The sequence below is a fragment of the Odocoileus virginianus genome, chromosome 33 (assembly GCF_023699985.2).
Source record: "Odocoileus virginianus isolate 20LAN1187 ecotype Illinois chromosome 33, Ovbor_1.2, whole genome shotgun sequence".
NCBI classification, from domain to species: Eukaryota; Metazoa; Chordata; class Mammalia; order Artiodactyla; family Cervidae; genus Odocoileus; species Odocoileus virginianus.
Window position 1 is genome coordinate 8,872,906 of NC_069706.1, and position 26,456 is coordinate 8,899,361.

At 37.1% G+C, this 26,456-nt stretch overlaps 1 protein-coding gene and 1 pseudogene across 8 annotated transcripts in view; one reads left to right on the top strand and one right to left on the bottom strand.

Moving 5' to 3' along the window:
• The window catches only part of ATF7IP2 (activating transcription factor 7 interacting protein 2), a 68,169-nt gene extending 42,130 nt beyond the window's left edge, over positions 1–26,039 (top strand). For all 8 annotated transcript variants that reach the window (XM_020903151.2, XM_020903154.2, XM_020903150.2 and 5 more), the window contains 5 exons: positions 14,189–14,259; positions 15,445–15,506; positions 15,974–16,043; positions 23,838–23,923; positions 24,530–26,039. In XM_020903151.2, coding sequence (XP_020758810.1) covers positions 14,189–14,259; positions 15,445–15,506; positions 15,974–16,043; positions 23,838–23,923; positions 24,530–24,943 — 703 coding nt within the window. In that variant the 3' untranslated portion in view covers positions 24,944–26,039. The remainder of the gene's footprint in view (positions 1–14,188; positions 14,260–15,444; positions 15,507–15,973; positions 16,044–23,837; positions 23,924–24,529) is intronic.
• On the bottom strand, positions 6,284–6,383 carry LOC139032927 (U6 spliceosomal RNA; annotated as a pseudogene).
• Positions 26,040–26,456: the final 417 nt, after the last annotated feature.

The window sequence follows — 26,456 nt, forward strand, 5'->3', positions numbered from 1 at the left end:
GACATTGTATTTGTCTGGAAAAAAAACTTCATATGTCTTTATTTTTAAATGTTTTAACCCAGTATTGAATTATAAGTTGGCAGTTAATTTTTAGCACTTTCAAGATGTCATTACCTTGTTTTCAGACTTTTAGAATTGCTATTGAATAGTTAGATATCCATCTTATTGTTCCTTCTTTGAGGATAGTGTGTGTATTTCTGTAGCTGTTTTCAAGATAGTCTATATATATCGTTGATTTTTGTCAGTCATATTCTGTCATGTGGAGGGGAAATAGTTTATCCTGATTGGAGCTCAGAGTTCTTGAATCTGTGACTTCGTGTCTTTTTATTATCTTTGAAAGAGTCTTCTTGGCTGTTTTCCTTTTAGATGCTGGTTTTGCACCATCCTGTCTCTTCTCGCCTTCTGGTATTCCAGTTACATTCTTCTCTGTACACTCCATCGTTTTTGTTCTCTGTGCTATTTTCACTGTTTTCTATTTTATTTATCCTCTCTTCAACTGTATCCAAGTGGCTATTAAATACACGTGTATTTAGTTCTTAGTTTCAGTTTAATGTTCCAGTCTCTTCTTCCCATTGGATTCAATTTTAATAGATTCAATTAAGTCCTCTGGTGACATTCTTCATCTTGTCATCACATGTTGAACATTTTAATTACTATTATTTTCTGATTTACTTCTTATCACTCATATCTGGGTCACTTTGAGCTCTTTCTGTTTACTGAACAGGTCGTCTTTGCCTTGTTTCTTTTATTTATATACTTATGGTTGCACTGGGTCTTCATTGCTTTGCGCGCGCATTCTCTAGTTGTGGCAAGTGGTAGCTGTTCTTCACTGTGGTCCCCTGGCTTCTCATTGCAGTGGCTTCTCTTCTGGCTCTAGGCCCATGGACTCCAGTAATTACAGCATGGAGGCTCAGTAGTTGTGGCTTGTGAGCTCTAGAGCAAAGGCTCAGTAGTTGTGATACCCAGGTTAATTGTTCTGCAGCATGTAGAATCTTCCTGGACCAGGTAGGGGTCGAACTCATGTCCCCTGCACTGAGAAGTGGATTCTTATCCACTGTGCCAGTAGGGAAGTCCTCCCTGTTTCTTATTGCACTTACTGATTTTTTTTGTTTGAATCTTGGACATTATGTATTAAAAATAATGGAGGCTCTAAATGATATTATCTTTTATCAGAGTGAATTCACCCTATATTCTGGCAGGAGGCAGAGAGAGGGACACAGACTCTTTTACTGAAGGTTTTAAAATGTACCCATTAATTCTTTGATAGTCCTGGTGGCTCAGACAATAAAGAATCCACCAGCAGTGCCAGAGACCCAGGTTCAATCCCTGGGTCAGGAAGATCCCCTGGAGAAGGGAATGGTAACCCACCACAGTATTCATGCCTGGAGGATCCCATGGACAGAGGAGCCTGGCAGGCTACAGTCCATGGGGTCCAAAAAAGTTGGACATGACTGAGCGGCTAATACTTGAACTTCTCAATAAAAGGTAGAGCCTAATTCCTGGCTTGGGCTATACTTAGTGACAGCAAATAGGATACAAAAGTAGCAAAGTGACAGTATGTAACTAAATCACTAAAGACATTATAGCTTTCTTTCTCTTGGATTGCATGCTCTGGGGCAGGTTAAATACCATAATAACATGGGGACAGAATAAGTTTCTTGAGGACATCAAGCGGCCTATCCTGTCCCACATGGTGAAGCACCTTGCCAGCAACCATGTGAGTAAACCCTTTGAACGTGCCACCCCAGTCATGTATTCCAGTGACTGTAGCCCCTGCCAGCATCCTGACTGTGAGCTCGTGAGATATCCTGAGCCTAACCCACCCCCCCAACTAGACAGTTCTGTACTTTTCCTGCAGAAACTGTGAGGTAGTAAATGTTATTTTTTATAGCCATTATGTTTGGGGATTAATTGTTATATAGCAATAGGTAAATAGTACAACATTTCAGTCCAGTTGGAAATTGAGCAGAACTGAGGCTGATTTGCAGTTTTTGGACTCGACTTATGCTCATTTTCGTCCATTCCTGTGGTCTGGCTGTTGTTTTTTTTCTTTAAGCGATCTTGGTATTCCAGTTTTTGTCTCCCCAATACAATTCACTTTGCTATCAGTCACTTTGTTCTTGGCATCTTTGTATTCCTGTGTGGTTTAGTTGTCAGATGCCTTGAGAGGACATCAGTGGCAAGTGTCTAGCCCACTTCTTTCCGGGATCTTAATAGTTCTTTGTATCCTGGCTTTCGTCAGAGCTTTCTGATGTCTTCAAACAGATATTTTAATTTTTATTTCTTAAAAAATTTTTTAATATAGCTTCTTGAATTGTTCAAATGTGGGGCCTCCCTCCATCATAGCTATTCTACATAGCAATTTATGTATGTAAATTTTCTATACATAGTAATTTATTTAAAATTTTTTAGAATATTTAAGAAATAAAGGATCTTTTTAAAAAGTAAAGGGAAGATATTGTTTTTTCTATTTAAGACTTTATAATTGTTTCTTCTGATACCTCAGGTGTTGAAGGAATTAGTGCCACTTCTAACTTTCTGTGTCTATAGTAATGGTTCAATTTAGAAGTTTAAGTATTTTCTTTTTAGAGTGTGAAGAAAAAAGGCAGTTAACAGCTGAGCCAAAAAGCTCATAGAAGAGAAGGCTTGTGAACCAGAATATGTATCCGATGAAAAAGGAACTTGCTCAAATAGGAAGAAAATGCCTTTATATGCAATCATTTCCAAAGATGAAAAACATCATGGTCTAAGGCACCCAAGAACAGATCATTTCACCAGTGTTGATGCAATGAAACATTACTATTGTCTAAAAAATAAGCCTTACATTGAACTTTATGTGAAGAAATGTTTGCAGAGATACAAAGGAGAAAATAGTAGTTACGAGCTATAGTATAAAACTTTCCACTGTTTTGCATGTGCTCCTTCCTATTCATTATTAATACTTATTTAATCTTACATTTATTACATATCTCTCTTTAACCAAGTTTCCTGCCCCTAAAACACTCAACTAGTAAATAAATGACAGAGCCAGGATTTAGACCCATTCTATTTTTTTGTTTTGGGTTGCCACAAACCATACTCATATAAGATATCAAACTTAATAAAAATATGTGCATTCTGACTGCTCCACTGACCCCATCTATCTCCCTCTCCTTGGTCCTTCCTATTGCCTGAGATTTAACAATATTGAAATTAGGCTAATGAATAACCCTACAATGGCCTCTTAAATGTTAAAGTGAAAAGAAGACCCACATGTCTCTCACTTGTAAGTCAAAGGCTAGAAATGATTAAGCTTAGTGAGTAGAGCATGTTAGAAACTTTGAGGTGGGCAGAAAACTAGGCCTCTGGAACCAAACAGTTGGCCAAGCTGTGAATGATGAATGCAAAGGGCCTCCCTCCATCATAGCTATTCTGCATAGCAATTTATGTATGTAAATTTTCTATACATAGTGATTTATTTAATTTTTTTTAGAATGTTTAAGAACCTTCACTTAAGCCAAAGCCTAACCTGCAAGGCTCTAACTTCAGTTTTATGAAGGATCAGAGTGATGAGAAAATGTTTGAGAGGTTGGTTCATGAGGTTTAAGGGAAAAACTGCAACATAAAGTGTGAGGTTAAGCAGCAGGTGCTGATAGAGAAGTTGCAGTAAACTATTCAGAAGATCTGTCAAAGATAATTAACAAAGGTGGTAACATTAAACAAAAGTGCAGATGAAGCAATCTTATTTTGCAAGAAGATGAAACATCTAGGACTTTAATAACAGAGAAGTCAATGTCTGGCTTCAGAATTTCAAAGGACATTGTGACATCCTTGGTGGTCCACGGGCTGAGATTCCAACCTCCCAATGCAGGGGGCCCAGGTTTGATCCCTGGTCAGGGAACTAGATCCCACATGCCACAACTAAGTTTGCGTGTTGCAACTAAAAGATCCTGCATGCCGCAATGAAGACTGACGATCCAGAGTTCTGCTACTAAAACCCAGCGCAGCCTAATTAATTAATTTTTAAAAGTCTGACCTCCTTGGGCCCTGACTTTTAAAAGAAAAAGAAAAATTCAAAGGACAAGCTGACTCTCTTTTTTAAGGCTAATGTAGCTGGTGACTTTTAAATTGAAGCCAGTGCTCATTTACCCTTCCAAAACTCTCAGGGCTCCTAAGAAGGATGCTGAATCTACTTTGCTTGTGCTGTATAAGTAGAGCAACAATGCCTGGCTGACAGCATACCAAGGCTTAAATTACTGAATATTTTACTCAACTGCATGTTTGAGATCTGCTGCTCAGAAAAAAGTTTCCTCTTAAAATTTACTGCTCATTGACAATGCACCTGGCCACCCAAGAGCTCTGATGGAGATGTATAGTGGGATTAATACTGTTTTCATGCCTGCTAACAGAACATCTTTTCTGCAGCCCATGGATCCATCAAGGAGTAATTTCAACTTTCAATTTTATTATTTTAAATACTTTGTTTAGCTATTGCTGCTATAGATAGTGATTCCTGCAATGGATCTAAGCAAAGTAATTTGAAAACTTTCTGGAAAGGAATTACCATTCTAGATACATTAAGAACATTCATGATTCATGACAAGAAGTCAAAAGGTCAACATTAACAGAAGTTTGGAGGAGGTTGATTTTAAATTTCATGGATGGCTTTGAGGGGTTCAGGACTTCAGTGGAGGAAGTAACGGTAAATGTGGAATAGCAAGAGAACTAGAAGCAGAGCCTGAAGATGACTGAATTGCTACAATCTCATGATAACCTTTGATGGACAAACAAACAAATTGGTTTCTTGAGATGGATCTGTTCTTGTTGGAGATCCTGTGAAGACTGTTGAAGGGACAACAAAGGATTTAGAATATTACATAAACCAAAGCAGTGACTAAGTCTGAGAAGATTGACTCCAATTTTTAAAGATGTTTTTCCATGGATAAAATGCTAATGCTACAGAAACACCAGTCGCTTTGTGATGGGATGAGTTAATTCATGCAGCAGATTTAACTGATCTTAAGAGGTTGCCATAGACACCCCAGCCTTCAGCAACCACCACCACCCTGATCGGTCAGCAGCCATCAACATCAACACAAGATCAGCTATTAGCAAAAAGATTACAACTTACTGAAGGCTCACATGATGGGTTAGCATCTTTTAGAAATTAAATATTTTTAAATAAAGGTATGTACATTGGTTTTTTTTTGGACATAATGCTTTTTCACACTTAATAGACTACTGTGGCGTGTACAGCACAGTGTAGTATAGTAAACATAACTTTTATATGCACTGGGAAATCAAAAAAATTCATGTGATATACTTTATTGAGGTATTTGCTTAACATTACTATGGTCTGGAATCAGACATGTGATGTCTCTGTAGTATGCCTATGTTTGATTTAATTGTTTGCTTCTGCTGTTGCTGCTGCTAAGTCACTTCCATCGTGTCCGACTCTGTGCGACCCCATGGACGGCAGCCCAACAGGCTCCCCCGTCTCTGGGATTCTCCAGGCACGAACACTGGAGTGGGTTGCCATTTCCTTCACCAATGCGTGAAAAGTGAAAATGAAGTCCATCAGTTGTGTCCGATGCTTAGCGACCCCATGGACTGCAGCCTACAAGGCTCCTCCATCCATGGGATTTTCCAGGCAAGAGTACTGGAGTGAGGTGCCATTGCCTTCTCCAGGTTTCCTTCTAATAATGAAATTAAATACTTTTTTATGTTTGGTAGTAATTTGGGTAACTTCCTTCATTAAGTTTCTCTAAGACTTTTGTATGTTTTCCTTTTGAGTTGCCTGTCTTAAATTTTTGGTCAGATTTATTTACCAAGAATATCTTTTTCCTTTCTAAGTCTTTCCACTTCTTCAGGCAAGAATACTGGAGTCAGTAGCCATTCCCTTCTCCAGGCTTAGAGATTTTCCTGGATTTTCAGCTTTTCAGATTTTCCTGACCCAGAGATCAAACCTGGGTCTCCTGCATTGCAGGCAGATTATTATTTTTCTGATAAATGTTCCATCTGGTTTTAACTGTTTTCTCTATCTTTCCTCAATATTTTTAAAACTAACTTTCATAGTTTTTTTTTATGTCCTTGTTTTATAACTCCAGTATCACAATCATCTGTGTATATGTTTTTCTCTCAGTTTCCAGTCATTTGATTCTGTCAAATGTACTTGATAATTTCTGAAGAATTGGTGAGGCTCTGGATAATATCTTCCTATAGACAAGATTTATTCTGTCCTCTGGCAGATAGAGTAGGGCCTGGTCACCTAATCTGCTCAAAGAACGGTTATAAATTCAGGCCTGTTACTTTGGTTAGTCTCCTTCTACATCTAGTTCACTCTGACTTTGCTAATCTTCTCTGTATCATTCCAGTTTTAATATATGTGCTGCCGAAGCGAGCACTTACTCTGACTTTGAAGATGTAGCCAGCCCTTACTGGATTCCAGCTGAAAGCTTGTAGTGCTCACCAGGGCCTCTACTCTTTCAGTTCAGTTCAGTCCCTCAGTCGTGCTCGACTCTTTGCGACCCTGTGAATCACAGCACGCCAGGCCTCCCTGTCCGTCACCAACTCCCGGAGCGTACTCAAACTTATGTCCATCGAGTTGGTGATGCCATCCAGCCATTTCATCCTCTGTCGTCCCCTTCTCCTCCTGCCCCCAATCCCTCCTAGCATCAGGGTCTTTTCTAATGAGTCAACTCTTGGCATGAGGTGGCCAAAGTATCGGAGTTTCAGCTTCAGCATCAGTCCTTCCGATGAACACCCAGAACTGATCTCCTTTAGGATGGACTGGTTGGATCTCTTTGCAGTCCAAGGGACTCTATAAAGAGTCTTTTCCAACACCACAGATCAAAAACATCAATTTTTCAGCACTCAGCTTTCTTCACCCTACCTCCCCAAACCAAAATTTCAATGAGATTGACATTGCTTTTTAAAGTCTTTCTGCTTAATGTCTTAGACTCTTAAATAACATTATGTTTGATCTACTATAGCAGCAAATAAAGATATTAAAAACAGTAGAGATATCAAATGAAGCATTTTGAGCTTGAGAAGAGAATTTTGTAGTGTAATGAATATCTGAAAAGAGTTGCTTATAGTTTTTTGTAGTTAAGCAACAGAATTAACACAGCTATTAGTCTTCCATACACTATATGACTAGTAGAAAAAAATATATACAAAATAAACTTTGTAAGTTTTGTTCAAGGCCAAAAATGAGTAGAAGAGTAAAATATCATTGATAAAAAATTTGGATCTAAACTTTATTTATTGAACTTAGAAATAATAGCTTTAGTCAGAATCTCTTATTGAAAATTTTGATATAAAAATTATTCAAAAAAATTACTCAATTAAATCTGGGTTTAAAAGTGTACTTAAAAAACAGTTGATTTCACAGAAGTGGAAATCACTGTATGGGGAAACATCTCCTGTTCATGAAGTATTAATTGCTAAAGGAATTGTTCTTTTGTTGTAAACATCCAGAAGACTAGACCAAAGAAAAAAATTGTGTTCAGACATTGTTCAACAAGGAACACAAGACTGTGATCCCTGTGAGAAAGGAAACAAATGAAATGCACCAAACAATTATGCCAACTCTGCCTGGAGGCATTTCCAAAGTTGAAAAACAGGGGTGGGAGGAGCCCAAACAGCCTGCCTGGTCTTAGTACATTTATCAGATATTGGAGAATCTGAATTACCTAGAAGTTTTGAGGCAGAACAATGAAGAAGAGGTCATTGCATAAAGGCAGAACTCAGTCTGCAAAGGGAACCCATCAAATCTTTGGCTGATCACAGATCTATACAAGCCAAGAATAGAAAAATGAGAGGGTTAGGTCAGAACTAATGTAAGGAAGAGAGCCAGACACTTTCTGGTGATTGCACAGAGCTGGGAACATTTTTTTCTTTCTCACTGGCTATAATGAAGAGACTTAAGTGGAACAACAGGTCAACTTCTTAGACGTGTATAGCTGTAGTGAGCTAAATTAGTCCTAGACTAAAAGACTACAGTAGACCTATCCCAAGAAGCTAAAAGGACTCAAAGGAGTCAAACTAATCCTCAGTAATTTAACTTTATGTGAGAATAAAGTCCAACACCCTCTGATGGAATGGAACATCGTACAACAGTGTAAATTTTACAGTGTCTGACATCTGCTAGAAAATTAATAGGCATGCAAAATATGAAAAATATAACCTGTAAAAGAAGAAAACCAAAATGATAGAAAGAAACCTAGAATTAACATGGTTGATGGGCTTACCAGAAAACAATATAAAACAGCAATTATATATTCTTCATATCCAACAATATAGAACAAAATGTCAACATGACAGGAGAAATGGAAGATATTTTAAAAATGCAATGTACTTCTAGAGGAGAAAGACTAAATTGAAAAGTACATTGGATAGGATTAATAACAAAATAGATAACTACTGACTTTTTAAGAATCAGTGAAATATCATTAAAAACTGTTCAAACAAAAGCATGAGGAGAAAAAGCACAGATCATGAGAAACTTGAAGAATAGTATCAATCAGTCTAATATATATATATATATATATATATATATATATATCATTGTAGTCATCACTAGGCAGGAGGCAGGAAAATATATCTAAAATTTTTCCAAATTTGATGAAAATTCTAAACCCATAAATAGAAAGGAACAAAGGTTAACAAACCCAAGAAGAAGAAGCAAAAGGAAAGCACATCATAACCAGATTGCTAAAAATCAGTGTTGACAAGGAAATCTTAAAACAGCCAGAGAGAAAAGACACGTTACACGGAAAGGAACAAAAGTAGGATGTGGATTCTCACTGTAAACTATTCAAAACTTTAAAGATGTTGAAAACAAGACATCTCTAAAGTACTGAAGTGGAGCGACATCTCTAATTGATTAAAAGAGAAACTGTCTAAGTTTCTGCAGTTCTACACTCAGTGAAAATATCTTTCAGACATGTACAGGAAAAATGGACTTTTCACACTAAAAAAAAAAAGTGAAAATACATCAGCAGCAGACCTGAATTACAGGAGTGTAAAGGAGCTTCGTCAGGTAAAAGGAAAATAATACCAGATGGAAAATTGGATCTCTGCAAAGGTAAAGTAATGAAGAGTGCTACAAGTTATAAATATGTGGATAAATACATTTTATTGTGTTTCTATATAGGGTATCTATCTATGTGTGCTCAGTCATGGACTATAGCCTGCCAGACTTCTCTGTCCATGAAATTTTCCAGACAAGAATACTGTAGTGGATTGCCGTTTCCTGCTCTAGGGGATATTCCTGACCCAGAGATTGGACCCACATCTCTTGCATCTCCTGCATTGGCGGACAGATTCTTTACCACTGCTCCACCTGGGAAACCCCGTGTAGGGTCTATGTCTGTGTGTATATCACACCGTTCCTCTGTACTATGTGGTGTGTGTATATATGTTACATATAATACTGTTTTCTTATAGTATTTCTATATACAGGCAATAAACAATTTAAAATTTTAAATTAGTGCCACTTATGAATATAATATCATCAAAGAATGTGATATTCATAGGCATAAATTACCAGAATATATATATATATACCTAACTTCAGAACTACAAAGTAGACTTCAGATTTCTGGTCTAGCATGTGAGGTGTCATCACTCCATACTAACAAGTAAAAAGTTGAACAAACTGAAAAAAATCAACCACTCATCTTTGATTCACCATAGAAGTAAAGTCATTGAGCAAACTACTGCCCCTCAAATTGGAGAGAGAAACAGGCAGAAATGGAGAATCAAAACATCCTGGAACGGGATCAGAAAGAAACCTCCACGGCAACCACTGCTGGGGTAGGGAATCCCAAATTGTAATTGCTAAAGGCTCAGGGAAATCCCAGAGTTAAAAACTCCAAGGAAGGGGGAAGGGGGGCAGTGTCCTGGTATTGGAGAAGACACGGTTTTGTGAGTTTTACCTATACGAGCTCTACTGATCACTGGAAAAAAATTCTTTCATGCTTCCAGCAATGGGCAAGGTAAAAAGAAGCTTTTGAATAGGCCTGCCCTCAGGAGAAACTATTACCAGAGATTAACCTACCTGGGGGAAAGAAAACATCCAACATGTGCTCCCTTTAGCATTACACGTGGAAGAAGAGAAATAGCCAATTCCAGCCCCCTCTGGCCATCCTGTCCCACCTAAGAGGGCAGTGGGGGATAGAGACGCACTAGTGAATTTCACATTCTAGGGGCACAGGCTCGCTAAAAGACAGGCCTAATCATAGGAAAAGTAGAGTGCCTCTTCTTCCCACATATTTTACTATTGAATTACTGAAGGCCTGTTTACCATAGTTCCTTTTAACCAGTACATCATGTCCACCTTTCAACAAAAAAATGACCAGACTAAAAAACAAAAACACAATTTGAAGATAGCAAACGAGCATCAGAACCAGAGTCAGATATGGCAGGAATGTTCAAATTATCAGACCAGGATTTTTTTAGAAACTATGATTAATGTACTTTAATGGAAAGAGACAAAATCCAAGAACTGGTTGGTAATGTAAACAGAGAGATAGATATTCTAAGAAAAATGCTTGAGATGAAAACTACTGACAGAATTGAAGAAAGCCTTTTATGGTCTTATTAGTTAGACATTGCTGAGAAAAGCAATGACTGACTTTAATAATATGACTAAGAGGGGAAAAAAAGTGACAAAACAATAACCCAGAATATCCAAGAACTCAGGATGCCTACCACAAAGGGTGTTACAGATGCATAATGGGAATTCCAGAAGGAAGAAAGAAAGGAACAAAAGCAGTGTTTGAAGTAACAGTGACTAAAAATTTCTCCCAAATAAACGTTAGAGACCAAACCACAGATCCAGGGAGCTCATAGAACACCAAGCAGGATAAATACCAAACACATACACCTAAACATAATTTAAACTTCAGAAATTGAAGCTGTCTTGAAAGCTAAGGAAAAAGCACCTTGTCTATAGAGAGCTAAGATAAGAGTTATATCAACTTCTCCTTTAAGCTATACAAACAATAAGAAAGTAGAGTGAAGTATTTCAAGTGTTATGAGAACAAAATTTACCAACCTAAAATGCTTTGCATTGTAAACATCTCCTTCAAAGTTGAAGGAGAAATAGACTTTCTCAGACAAACAAGAATTTAGGGTATTAGTTGCCAGTAGATCTGCTTTACAGGAAATGTTAAAAATTCTTCATAGGGAAAGAAAATGGCATGTCAGAAAATCAGATCTACATAAAGAAGAGGAATAAGTGAACATAAAGTAGCTTAGTTGATTTAACCGATGAGTTCAAATTAATAGCAACAGTGTATTTGATTGTGTATGCATGTGTGTGCTCATTAACACACTTACTATAAGTGAAATGAATGGCAGCAGTGATTCAAGGAACAGAAAGAGAAATTAGGAATATTTTATTATTATAAGGTACTTGTAGGGGCTTTATCAGTGACTCAACAGAAAAGAATCTGCCTGCCATGCAGGAGACACAGGTTCAATTCCTAGGTGGGGAAGATCCCCTACAAGAGGAAATGGCAACCCACTCCAGTATTCTTGTTGGGAAATTCCATGGACAGAGGAGCTTGATGGGCTACAGTTAATGGGGTCGCAAAGAGTCAGCTGTAACTGAGTATGAAGGTACTCCTTGTGAAGCAATGTAGTATTTATTTGACAACTGACTTGGATTAGTTGTCAATGTATTTTGCAAACTCTAGGGCAGCCACTAATTACAATAGTATAATATGCTAAAAAAGGATAGAAAATAGAATCATGTAAAATGTAGTTTTATTCATAATTGCCAAAACTTGCCCCAGGATGTCCTTCCGTAAGTGAATGGATAAACAAATGTGGTACATTCAGACAATAGAATACTATTTAGTGCTTAAAAAAAAAAGAAAGAAATGAGCTATCAAGCTATGAAAAGACATGGAGGAAACTTAAATGTGTATTATTAAATGAAAGAAGTCAATCTGTGAAAGCCGTATACTGATGATTTCAACTACATGACATTCTAGAAAAGGTAAAAATGGAGATAGTAAGAAATCAAATGTTGTCAGAAGTTAGTAGGGAGGGATGAATAGGCAAAGCACTGGGGATTTGGGGGCAGTGGAACTATTTTATATTATACAATAATGGTGGATACTTGTCATTGTACATTTGTCAGTATTCATAAAACATCCTAACACTGAGTGAATGCTACTGTGGGACTTCCCTGGTGGTCCAGTGGCTGACTGTGCTCCCAATGTTGGGACCCCGGGTTGATCCCTGGTCAAGGAACCAGATCCCACATGCCACAACGAAGAGTGCAGTGCCTGTGCCACAGCTGGAAATCCTGCCTGCCACAACACACACACACACACACACACATATACATATTCATATATATATATATACATGTATACATATATATACATATATGTGTATATATATACATACATATACATATATATATATGCCACAACTAAGACCCCATGCAGCCAAATAGTTTTAAAAAAGAGAGTGAATGCTAAACTATGAACTTTGGCAATAATGGTAATGTTAGCATAGTTTCAGCAGTTGTAACAAGAGAACCATTGTGGTACAGGATTTTGTGGGAGGTTGTGTGTGGGAGGGGTTGGGGGTATATGGGAAAACACTACTTTCTACAACTTTATTATAAATGTAAAACTGCTGTTGGAAAAGTTATTTAGTAACTTTTAAATGTACAAAATATTACTGAGACAAAGGATGTATAAATACATAGATGCCATGTTTACAAATCAGAAAATTCATCGTAGATGTCACTTCACCCAGATTGTTCTATATATTTAGTGCACTCTTAATCAAAATCTTGGCATCCTTTTCTGTAGAAAGTAACAAACAGATCCAAAACTTGTGTGAAGTGTTTCCTTGGTGCCTCAGTGGTAAAGAATCTACCTGTCAGTGCAGGAGACAATGGATTCAATCCCTTGTCCAGGAAGATGGCACATGCCGTAGAGCAACTAAGCCCACTCATACACCGCAAATATTGAACCTGTGCTCTGGAGCCCAGGAGCCGCAGCTACTATGCCCATGTGCCACAGCTTGTGAAGCCCTCATACTGTGGAGCCTGTGCTCCACGGCAATGAGACACCCATGCACCACAACTAGAGAAATGCCTGTACAGCATTGAAGACCCAGCACAACCAAAAATAAACTAACAGCGGCAACAACAAAAAACTTGTGTGAAATGCAAAAGACCTAGAAGATGAAAACAGTGTTATAAAAGAATAACATTGGAAGACATATACTACCTGAGTTCGACTTGCTGTGGAGCTATAAGAATTAAGAGAATGGTGTTGGCATGAGGAAAGAAATATAAATCAATGGACAAATTAGAGTCTACAGAGAATCCATTGGTTTTCAATGACGTTGCCGAAATAATTTAATAGGGAAGAGGTAGTCTTTTCAACAGATGTTGCTGGAGTAACCAGAGGGGAAAAGTGAACCTCTTACAGCGTATACAAAAATAACTTGAAATGAATCATAGATCAAATAGCAAAGCTAAGAATTAAAAGCATCTATAAGAAAATGGCACAACCTTGTGTACTAGTCACGTGAAATTCATGTAGCAAATTAAATTGGCTTACTAAAATTTGTGTTAAGATTTTCTTAACAAAAATTCCAATTTTAAATGTCAGATTCAAAAAAGTGCAGTCAGAGTAAATGGAGCAGAAGACAGTCTTCTGACTCAGAATATTCTGTAACCAGAATCAGCATCATTTATCATCCTTTCCTCAGTCTTTTGTGTGGTAAATGTTGCTACTATAGTAATATAATGTAGTAACAGAATTAATTTTTTAATATATTTTTTATACTTCTTCATCTGTAACAAAGATTTAATTTATTTTTACATTGTTTCATTTTCATGAAGGCAGATATGTGTGCTAGAGTGACATTTGTATGTTTTGTACACATACAGATATCCTATACTTATAGATTATACATTTGGCTTTATTGTAAATGAATCTCTACTAAATTTTAAGGATCTCTACTAAATTCATTGTGTATTGTGAGCTTTTGATTATATAAATAATTGGTTATGCCCAGGGTTTCTTGGGTTCTTGGTTAATCATCTTCATTCTGACTCCCCCCACCAGTTGTTAGATTAAAACATATCAGTTATGAAATGGTAAAATAGAATAATTATAACCATTGATTACATGTCTCAACATAATAATACATGTTTATTTCATTTAAGTAACGATGATGTCCTATTGATTTCTGTGGAAAATCCTAATCTGACAACTCCAGTTGCATCAAATCCAACAGGTATGTTAAGTTGATTAAAATATGTTCTGTCAAATCAGAAAGCCTCAAATCAGTATTTGTTTAAAACAGAATTGAAAATTCTACTCTCAAAAAATGTTTAATTTATATCTGTGATTAACCTGAATAAATCAGTTGATTGTTGAATAAAGTTGAGGTTCTTTTTAACCTTGTGTTAATCAATTTATGGCCTTTTCTTTCTTGTTTGTTTCTTTACGTGTGTTGAATGGCTTTATAAATTATAAAACTACTTACCTTTCATATCTGTTATTTGTACTTGTTTGCTCTGGTCTTGGTGGTGGTAGTGATGTACTTAGGATTTAAAGTTTGGCTAATCTGGGACTTCTCTGGCGGTTCAGTGGTCAAGACTGGTCTCCCAATGCAGAGGGAACAGGTTTGATCTCTGACTGGGGAACTAAGATCCCACATGCTGCACAGCACAGTCAAAAAAGCAAAAAATAAAGTTTGGCTAATCTTTTAGTATCTTTTGTTTTTTTAATTTTAAAAAATAACACCTATGTTACTCTTTAGAGTTTCTCATTATACTTAGGTAAAAATCTTTAACCTTAGATTCCCAGTCAATTTCCTTTCCCTTCAAATAGCTATCTTGTTGGCTCATAATTTCTTTTTCAAAATTCCCCATTTTGTTTTCATTTTTAGTATATATTAGAGAATTAAATTTACATCTTCTTTTCAGAAAACTTTATCTCCACTTACATAACTACTTAATTGCCCTCATGATTTGGGCTGTTAAGATTATAAATCAGATAGTTAAGGGATATTACACATTTATCTGATGCCTTTACTGGTTCTATGAAGAATCCTCTTCAGCCATTGCAGGTGGTCTAATCTAAAGATACTATAAATTAAAAAAAATGTGTACATTTCCCAGTTTATCTCCTCAAATGCTCCAGTAGTTTACAGACAGATACTCAAAAAAGAGTTACTAATACAGTTGTAAAGGTACCAAAGGACAAAACCTTTTGAACCAAAATTAGATTTTGCTTTTTTTGGACTGGTTTGTTGGTCTTTGGAATAAGTCAGTTGAGTTACAATTTTTTATGATTATTTAATAGTTAGTTAGCATCCCCATTATTATTGTTTCAGCATTTGTATCTTATAAGGTCCATAAATATTTAATAGTTAGTAAACTTGTCAAATGTTCATATTTTAATAATTTTCTTTCAGCTACTGGAAAAATTACATCAGGAAATTCTAACAATTCAGCTGATGCTAAAAAGAGAGCTATGGTAGGTAGCAAACATTGTCTCTGAATATTATTTATTTGAATATGTTAGTTCTAGGAACTTTAGTGTTGCTACATGTTGGATGACTCATCTGTGTCATTTATTCTTTTGAGAGTCATTCTCTGACAAATTAATATCTGATTAGCTAGCATGACCAGGTTCCAGTCCAGTTTAAACATTAAAAAGTAAACAGCTAATGATAAACATGTGTCACAGCTGTATTTACTACCAGATTAAATCATTTAGACCCTCCTTAATCATCCTCACAGAAACTGGATAGTATTTTACAAGCTTCTCTTTCATAGTAGAGTTGAACTAAACCATAAAACTTAAAGAATGTTCAATCTCTAGCTTATAAATGGTAATTTGAAATAACGTGTTTTATTTTATTTTATTTTTTGTGTGTGTGTTCTAGTTTTTAAAAAACATTTTCTGTTGAGGCACAATCTTATTTTTTAACAACTTTCCAGGCTATAGAGAAGAAGAAACATGATTCTGTGATTGATCTGACAGAAGAAGGCCTGTCAGACTGCAACACAGGTAAAGGATTTTTATTTTTCAAGAAAGTGGGAAGGGGTAACAACTCAAGATACATTTGACCCATTTATGAAGTTTTTTGTGTGTGTTAGTGTACATTAATTTTATCATGTGTAGATTTATGGAGCTGCCACTACAATCAAATTGCACAACTGTTACATCACTCCAAGTTTCCCTCATACTACCTGTAAGGATTTTTTTAGGATTTTCCCCCAGTCCCTAAACCCTGGCAGCCACTAATCTGTTCCTCACTATTATATTATTGTGTGAATGTTATATAAATGTGATATAATATGTATCCTTCTTTCACTCATCATAATTTCCCCCAAGGGTCATCCAAGTTGTTGAGCAAGTATTCCTTTTTATTGCTCAGTAGTATTCCATGATGTGAATGTGTAGTAATTTATCCATTCACTCATCTGGGTTGCCTGGGGCTATTGGAAATCTCTGTTTTACCTATGAGACACCCCTGTTTTCCTTAAACAATAGTGGCTATGAGAGGATGCTAGGGCATAACATGAAAATGTGACAGCAGTGCCCTCTTTCTCAGATTTAAGCAAAAAGAAGTAAAATACAGTGTTCTAGGGCTGCTAATAAATTACAGGGTTTCATCTCTTAATTGCACTTGTGTGTTTATGGTACTATTTAATGAAATATTTGAATTCCACTTATTAGGATTGGTAAATTATGTAATACTTAAAAGCAGAGATTACTATATGAACTACACAGTCCAGTTCATTCTCCCATCACAACTGTGGATCCAAACAAAGGTTGAACTATTGAAATCTTCAGGAACTTCATGACAGAATCAAAAAACCCTTCAGTTTCCAATTACAAAAAGATTAAAATGAATTGGAGTCCATAATGAATCTGGTGTATATTTTTGTCTTTAGAGTAAAATCCAAATTCATTAACAAGATATACAGAATTCTTTTATTGAATATCTTTAATTTTTTTTAAATTTTTAAATGGTAGATAATTGCTTTACAATGCTGTGTTGGTTTCTGCCATACAGCAGCATAAATCAGCTGTAAGTATATGTAAGTCCCCTCCCTCTTGAAAGTTCCTCTCACCCTATACAGAATGTTTAATGACTTAGACCTTGAAAACTTTTAGCTTTATCTTCTACAAATTCCTTCCCTCTGCCTTAATAGCATCTCAGTAGGTAGTGCTGCTTCTCTCCTTGCCATCACTACATATGCTGTTCTCTCTGCCAGGAATGCTTGCCCCTCTGTACCTTCTTAGGCTTGTTTGATGACCCCACTTCTCATATTTTAATATATTCAATTTAGACACTTGTGCTGAACTATTCCTTCCAGGCAGAAATTGGCTATTTTGGCTCTCCTTACCCTTGGTATTTTGCGCATGATTATATTATACCTTTATTTTTCTTTTCATAATTGTTTCTGCACATATCTGTCTTCCTAAAAAGACTTAACGTTCTTTGCAGCAACTTTAATGTTTTTATTAATCCGTGTATTTTCATCTTTTTAGCACAGTGCTTGGCACACAGTATACGTTTTCCCAAAGAATGTTGAATTAATGCAGATTTTGCATTAAATAGTTTTTTTGTGTTTGTTTGTTTGTTTGTTTGTTTTACAGCTCTGTTACAGCTCAGTTTTATTAGGAAAAACAAAGGATAGTACACCCTCGAGGCATGAGGGCGGGCCAGCCCCAAAGGAGAGGCCCATTAAATAGTTTTAAAAGAAATGTAAGTTTATATACTGTGAACAGGATTGTAAATTAATTTTTCTGGAAGACATTTTGTTACATCGAAACTTTACAAATATGCAAGCTTTGTGACTCAATTCTTTGAATAATTATCTGAAAAACCTGAAGTATAGAGGAAATATGAAAATGTTCATTGCAGTGCTATTCATGAAAAATAAAACTTTGGAAACCCTTAAATTTCTAGAAATAAGAGATTAATTGCAAAAATTAGATTTATATGGTACAACCATATTCAGCCACTAAAAATAATATCAAAGTATATATATTTATATAAACATGTTAATAATATATCAAGAGAAAAAAGTTATGAAAGTACATATGTAGACTCAGGGTGGAATTAATGGGATCAGACTTAAACTAGTAGAAAACTAAACAAGATCTAGGAAAAATTTTTTCACATATTACAGTACAGGACTGCAGTCTCTGAGAGAAGGAAGTGAATGAGATGAGCCCTGTGAATTGCCCCAGATTTCATTCTAGATTGCCATCCTCTGACAGAAATCCTAAGCAGAAAGAGGCTGTCTTGCTCAGGCGGAGGCAGCGACTGACGTTCAGAGAGGCTGAAGCAGCTGGAATGAGGTGAAGAATACTGAGATGAGGAAGCCACTCAGAGAAAGAGTTCCAAGAGGTTAGCACAGGCGTCCTCTTGAGTCTGCTGAAATGTCAAGTGACACATGCATAGAGTGAAGTTGCATGAAACTGGGCAAAGAGTGACCAACGAGCTTCACGCCAAACAGTTTCCAGAGCTCAAACAGCAGTGGGAAATGCTTCGTATCTGACACGCCATAGTGGCAGATTCTCACTGAATACATGGGTGCAAACTCATCTTAAAGCAAACGCAACTCTAGCTTTGCCCTAATAAAACCAAAATAAGCGGCTAATCACACAAAGCCTACTTTTTTTCAAAGGAGACAATAGAATTCAACACACAACCATGTAAAATTCATAATATTCATCATCAAATTTTTAAAAATCACTTGGGATAGAGGAAGAAAAATGGAATCCAAAACCAGGAGAAAAATTAGTCAAAAGAAAGACTTTTGACAGATGACAGAATTAACAGACTAAGACCTTAAAAGAACTAATAGAAATATACTCAAAGTTTTAAAGGAAAACATGAACAAATAAGAGAAATAAAAGATAGAAAATCAAATGAAGTAAAAAGAAACTACTGAAAGTTCAGTAGATGGAATAAACAGCATTTTAAGCAACCACACTGTTGGACTGGATAACAAAACAAGACCTAATTATGATAGCTACATGATATGCATTAAATATAAATATATGGATAGGTTAAAATTAAAAGGGTGTAAGAAGGTAAGCCATGCAGGCACTAATCATAAAGTTGCAGTGGCTATGTTATTATCAGACTGACTTAAGAACAAGGAATATTACCAGGGGAAAAAAAGGCTGTTTCATAACAGTGCAACAGTCATTTCATCAGAAAGGCACACTAAACCTATGTTTATGGGACGTTCCTGGTGGTCCAGTGGTTAAGAATCTGCCTTCCAATGCAGGGGATGTGGGTTCAGTCCCGGGTAGGGGAACTAAAATCCCACATGCCATGATGCATGGGGCAACTAAGCCCATGTGCCCCAGCTGCTGAGCCTGCATGCTCTAGAGCCCTTGCACCACAACAGGATAAGTCCATGCACACTGCAGCTAGAGTAAGCCCACATGCTGCAACCAGAAGAACAGACCAGTTGTTTTGGCCGACCCAGTGCACCCAAAAAACAAATCTACACTTAATGCACGTTATGGTAGAACTTCAAGATTCCTAATATAAAAACTAATTGGACGAAATTATAAATAGAAAGGTAATTATAATTTGAGGTTCCAACACTCCCTTCTCAGTAGTTGATACAATATACAGTCAGTAAAGTTATAGAACCCTGAGCCACACTATCAACCAACTAAATAATCTACTTGACATTTATAGCACTCAAATGCAGTCACAGAAGAATATGCATTCTTTTTAAGTGGATATGAAACATACCACAAAGCTGGTTCTACTGTAAAACTAGTCTCAGTATATTTAAAAGGATAGAGAATATATTCTATGATTACAGATACAATACAACAAGTAATCAGTAACAGAAAGCTATTTGGGTTATACCTAGATATTTGGAAACTAAAGATTATATTTCTCAATAACCCATGAGTCAAAGAAAGCAAAAGGGAAGTTTAAAAATATTTTGAACTGAATGAAAACACAGCATATCAAAATCTGAAGGAATGCAACTAAAGCAGTGCTTAGAGAAAATTACTAGCATTAAATATTTATATTAGGAAAGATAGAAAGTAAAATGAAAGTCTAACATGAATAACCTAAGATTCTGCCTTAAGACGTTGCTTTGCCGACAAAGGTCCGTCTAGTCAAAGCTATGGTTTTTCCAGTAGTCATGTATGGATATGAGAGTTGGACCATAAAGAAGGCTAAGTGCCAAAGAATTGATGTTTTTGAGCTGTGGTGTTGGAGAAGACTCTTGAGAGTCCCTTGGACTGCAAGAAGATCAAGCCAGTCAAACCTGAAGGAAATCAACCCTGAATATTCATTGGGAGGACTGATGCTGAAACTGAAGCTCTAATACTTTGGCCACCTAATGCAAAGAGCTGACTCATTGGAAAAGACTGAAGGCCGAAGGAGAAGGGGATGACAGAGGATGAGATGGGTAGACAGTATCACTGATTGAATGGACATGAGTTTGAGCAAGTTCCTGGAGATGGTGATGGACAGGGAAGCCTGGCCTGCTGCAGTCTGTTGTGTTGCAGAGTTGAACACAACCGAGCAGCTGAACAGCAGCAACTGCCTTAGGTATAAAAAGAACAAATTAAACCCAAAGCAATTAGGTGACCCCTCACTAGAGAAGATATGGGGATGGCAAATAAACAGAAGAAGACGTTCTCAACGTTGCTCATCAGTAGGGAAGTTAAGACCATAATGAGATGCTACAGCACAGCCACTAAAATGGCTGAAATGTAAACAACTGAAAATATACAGTGTTGATAAGGATGTGGAACAACCTGCAATTCTCTTGTTTTGCTGGTAGGAATATAAAATGGTAAGACCACTTTGGAAGTGGTTTTGCAGTTTCTAAATACATTAGCAATTGACACTAGTATTCCATCTTTAGGTATTTATCAAGAGAGATGAAAACCTACATCTACACAAAATGTGCGTGCTCTGTCACTCAGATTCTGCAACCCTATGGACTGTAGCCCATCAGGCTCCTCTGTCCATGGGATTTTTCAGGCAAGATTACTGGAGTGGGTTTCCATTTCCTTGTGCAGGGGATCTTCTAACATAGGGATCAAACCAGCATCTCACATGTCTCCTCTATTGCAGGTGGATTCTTTACCACTGAGGCACTGGGAAAGCCCATCTACACAAAGACTTTTACACAAATGTTCATAGCAACTTTGTTTATAATGGTCCCAAACTAGAAACAACCCAAATGTTCATCAGCAGATAAGTAGGTTGTGGCATAACTGTCTATAGAGCTAAGTACTACTCAACATAAAAATGAACAAAATATATTATTATATACAACAACATTGATAAATCTCAGAAACAAAATGTTGAACAAAAACCATGTTAATTCAGTTTATGTCAAATTCTAGAAAAAGCCATCTAATTGTTAGTGACAACAGACCCTATGGTTTCATGGGGCCAGTGATGAGAGAGGGATTGTGAATATTACTGAATTTCAGCTTGTACTGCTCACTGCATGACAGGCCAGTAAATCGAGAGATGAGTTGTTAGGGCAAAGAGTGGCAACTTCCTTCAGAAAGCCAGGAAACTTAAGAAGATGGTCGACTAGTGTCCCAAAGAACCATCTTCTCTGAGTCAGAATTCAGGCTTCTTTTATACTAAAAGGGGAGGGAATGTGGTTGGTTGCTACAGACTTCTTGGTGTTAGAATCCTTTGTTCTTGGCAGCTGTTTGTTCACATAGGTCCTTTTACAGTGTTCCTTTAAACCTCCAGCAAGACAAATGTTACTCTCTATTCTGCAACTTTTTTATCTCTATGTAAATGGGAAAGTGTTAATTTTAAAGGTCAGCACCTTGAGAATGAGCTATCCTATATATTTCAGGCCATCAGCAATGTTTTTAAGTTGCAGCAAAAGCAGTAGAATACAAAGGTTCAAATAAAAGAAATAGATCCAATATGGAGTCAGATTCGTTAGTATTATCAAAAGGGACACTATTTGGTGTAATATAAACATTGTATCTTGAAGTTGGTGAGGGTTTCACAATAGTACATTTGTCAAAACTCAAAGAGTTGCACATTTTAAACGGGTACATTATACTGTATGTAAATTGTATCTGAATAATTCACTTTTATGGGCTTCCCTGGTAGCTCAGATGGTAAAGAGTGCCTTCAGTGCAGAAGACCCAGGTTTGATCCTTGGGTCAGGAAGATCCCCTGGAGAAGGAAATGGCTACCCACTTCAGTATCCTTTTCTGGAGAATTCTGTGGACAGAGGAGCCTGGTGGGCTTATTGTCATGGGGTCACAAAGAGTCAGACACGACTGAGTGACTTCCACTTTCACTTTTAAATGCAAACTTTAAAAATCATGTCTATACTATAAATATTTACAAGTGAATGCATGTACATATACATGCAGCAAAGGATCTGGAAGGTCAAACACCAAAGGATTAAGTTGAAACTAGAAGCCACAATTCTCCCCTAGCAATTTAATGAGAAAGAACGTTAAAATAATGGGGTGCTTGCTCCTGTTGTTTTGAGAGTATAAAGTTCTAAAGTGACCACTGCCCATTTTTATAGAGGTAAGGATAAAAGCTGCAGAGTGTTCACAAGACATGGACACTGATGATGGAGAGGATCCAAACATTCACTGATTTGGGACAAAAGTCCTGTTTTGTTTCTAACCTGTTTAAATTTGCTAAGGCTTGTTGACCTGCTACCTTGAAAGAAGGAATGTTAGTTATGCAAAGCTATTATCTGTTGAAATTTTTTTTTGTATGAAACTGTTCATTTGAAAATATAAAGGAAGTTATTTGTATCTGCTCTTGTGCATTGATTAACCTGCAGATTATGATTTCACAAATCTAGTTTTAATTAACAAACCCATTAAAAAGGCTGTCCAGATTATCTTACAATTAAAAGCATGAAATCATTACCTCTTCTAAAAAGATTTTTTAATACCAGTAAATAATGTGACTAATATCTTTGAAACACTATGAAGAATCTTAATTATCCTTGTCAGTTAAAAGGAAAAAACAAATGAAAGAAATTTTATTTGATGAGATTCATAAAATATATTAAACAGTTATTAATATATCACAGCACACACAATGAATCTAAAATGGTTTTTGCTGCTTATTAAATTTGTTCAAATTTCTGAAATTTCTAGTTATCAGGCCGTTCTTTCCAACATGGAGCCCTTTTTCTTACTATCCTCTTAATACTTTCCCTAGTTGTCCTCAAACTATTCTTGTACCTACTAAACCTTCTTTCTCTCCCTCACACCCACATTTTCTCTATTTTTCTCCTTTTCTTTCTTCTTCTACCCATCTCTCTCTCTCCCATTCTCTGTTCTACCTCTCCTTCCTCCCCTTCCTTCCAGCAGCCCACAGTGTATGTCTTAATCGCCCCTGGGCTAACATGGACCTCAGCAGTAGAGATTCTTGCAACCCAGGTCTGCGTGAGTTCTACTCTGAATTTGCAGATCTTGTTTGTGTTGCACGTTCATACAGGATTGTGAACCGTTCCGTGTTTACAGACAACCGTGTTGACCTAACAGCCCCTAAGACTGCTAAGCAGGAATCCCTCTTCTATGGGTAATGTTTCCTAGTTCCCAGTTTCACCACAATATACATGTTTACCTTGAAAGGGGACTTTTTGTCATATCAAATAAAAATTATCTATATTTGATACCTTTGGGACTTGAACTTTTGGCAAAAGTTTATCTTATTTCATAGTTTTATAATTTTAATTCACATTTACTTATTACACAAGATGTAAACTGCTGTTGGCTTTAAAGTTTATGGGATTGACTATTGCAGATAAATTTTACTTTTAAACTTTGTGTTGTTCACAGAAAGCCTAGTATCCACCCTTGAGTCACCTATGAAAGCTGTTTCAGTCTCAAAAGAGACAACCCCAGTGTCACAGAATGCAGCCCAGGTACTGATACAAAATGTTCTGTAAGGGATATTTGTTCCAAGTTGAGTGAAAGCACCCATTTCACTAATGAAGAAACATTGGGTCATGTTTCAGCTTCGAAAGCACTTTAGTATGCTTTTTAAATGTGCTATTATGAATCTACTTACTTACTCAATTAAAATAATGTAATTGAATTTTCCAGAAGCTACAGAATTAAAACAAGTCCATTTTTTAATCCAACAAATTGGAAAAGATTTTTAAGAGTAGTAGCCATTGTTAATGAGGGTGGAGGGAAATGGATGTTCTCCTACACTTGTACTTTTCATGTAAATTGGCACAGTGTTTGGGAACACAGTTTGGCAATGAGATGGAATATTTCTCCAGAAGGTCTGGGACCTAACTCATTCTAAATTAGTGATATTCCAAAGTGTACAGATCTTAACTCAAAGCTAATGTTTGAAAAAACTGGAACCAGCCTCACATATCCTTGAAGCATCCTTTTGCTCTTATGATTTTGATAAATGGATTGAGGAATGGGAAACATATTGTAGAACTGCAGTTGACCACTTAAAAAAAAATCAGAACCCACCAATCCAGCTTGCTAAACTTTCTATGAATGTGTTTTAGGTTCGTGAATCCTTTGAGCACCTGCCACCTCTCCCAGAACCGCCGCCACTACTCCCGGAACTGGTAGACAAAATCCGTGATACACTTCCTCCACAGAAGCCTGAGCTCAAAGTTAAACGGGTGCTGAGACCCAGGGGAATCGCGCTGACGTGGAACATCACCAAGATCAACCCCAAGTGCGCCCCCGTGGAGAGCTACCACCTTTTCCTCTGCCACGAGAGCCCGAGTAATCAGCTGATCTGGAAGAAGATCGGAGAGATTAAGGCTTTGCCACTCCCAATGGCCTGTACTTTATCTCAGTTTTTAGCTTCCAGAAAGTATTATTTTACTGTCCAATCAAAAGACATTTTTGGGCGATATGGACCATTTTGTGATATAAAATCCATTCCTGGGTTTTCTGAAAATCTCACCTAAAAGTAAAAAATGTATTTTCTAATTGCACATTTTGCGTTTTCATATTTGAATTATTTGTTTACAATGTTTCTGTAACACTATTCACTGTCTTAAAGGGCCAGTTCAGATTGTGAACCCTTCATACAGGGACAGTCCTTTTTCCCATGTTGTAAGTGGCCTCTTGTTTAGTGAATTCTGATTTGCGTTCAAGAAGTACTTCAATGGATATCATGGACCCATGCCACTCAGCCGTAGGTGCAATAACTTTGGTACTATGGAGCTGTTGCTTCTATGAGAAGCCCTCGGAGGCAAGCAGCCCCTGTTTTCTCTGTTGACAGTTCACTTTTGGTGACTTGTTTGTGGTCCCATACAGGTACAGGGAAATTCAGCTGTTTACTGAGGCCTGATCATTCCCCAGGGTGCATCTCCACCAAGGTTTTTTGAGACTAGATGTCTTCCCATTCTGTTCATATTCTAAGGGCTATGAATTTGTACCCTCCCAACTTTTGGGCCATGTCAATCATTTGAGGAAGCAGTCTAGAGGTTTTCCCTAAATCAGTTTGTATACTTAACATGTGTAATAAAGCTAGTTAAATGTTGTGTGCTGTGTACACAAAAAATACAGTAGCTCTTGTAAAATAAAAAATTATCCAACCTGCTGTTTGAGTTGAGGAAAATGAAGTTGTGTACCGTAAATTTAAGGCTTTAATTTGGCAAACCCCTTTGTTCATTTCCAGGCTGCCATCATTACTCAGAGAAAGAATATAACACGGAGGGTTCCCATAGATGTATCCTGCTTACCTCTGTCTTAGGGATCACTGATATGATGCTGCGGCTCCTACAAATAGCCCAAGAAACGCAACAGATGAGCATAGTAGACAAGTGTCAGTCAGGACCCAAGGGGAAAAACTGGATGAGTAACACTAGGACGTTAAGAAAACAGAAAAATAGCTGTTAGTGGGAAACTTCCCACAAAGAGGCATCCTTGGCTGGTACATAGTGAAAAGTTCAGACGTCAGAGGCTCAGATTTAAAAAACTGAACCAGGGAATGGCTTTCCTTGGCATTTTGTGAATGCTGTCACATCTTCAGTCATAAATAAAAGATGTTGTTTTTCAGTCTCTTGTGTCTTTACCTTTTCAACCAGTATGACTGGGAAGAGCCAGATTCTGAATGTGAAGAGATGAGCACCCCCTGTGAGGTCCTATTTTCAGCCCAGAGCGGTGGCCGGCATGCTGCAGCAGAGGACGAGGGCTTCGGTTTGGGGATGACAGCACCTCTGGGTTGGCACTCACCAAGCGAGGCCCAGTGCCTTGACCCCAAAGCAGGACTCCCATGTGCATCAGCAGAGTGAGACTGCTCCCCAACCAGCAGATCTTCTGGCCTGTTGATAGGTAAACAAGTCTTCAGGAAGAGAACTTTTCACAGTAACAGGAAGAGGAGGCAGGCAGGTGGCAAGCATCCTCAAACTGCTGGTTCAGAAAGCATCAATGTTTGTTGCATGTTTTAGGGTCAAGGGCAAGATCCTCCACTGT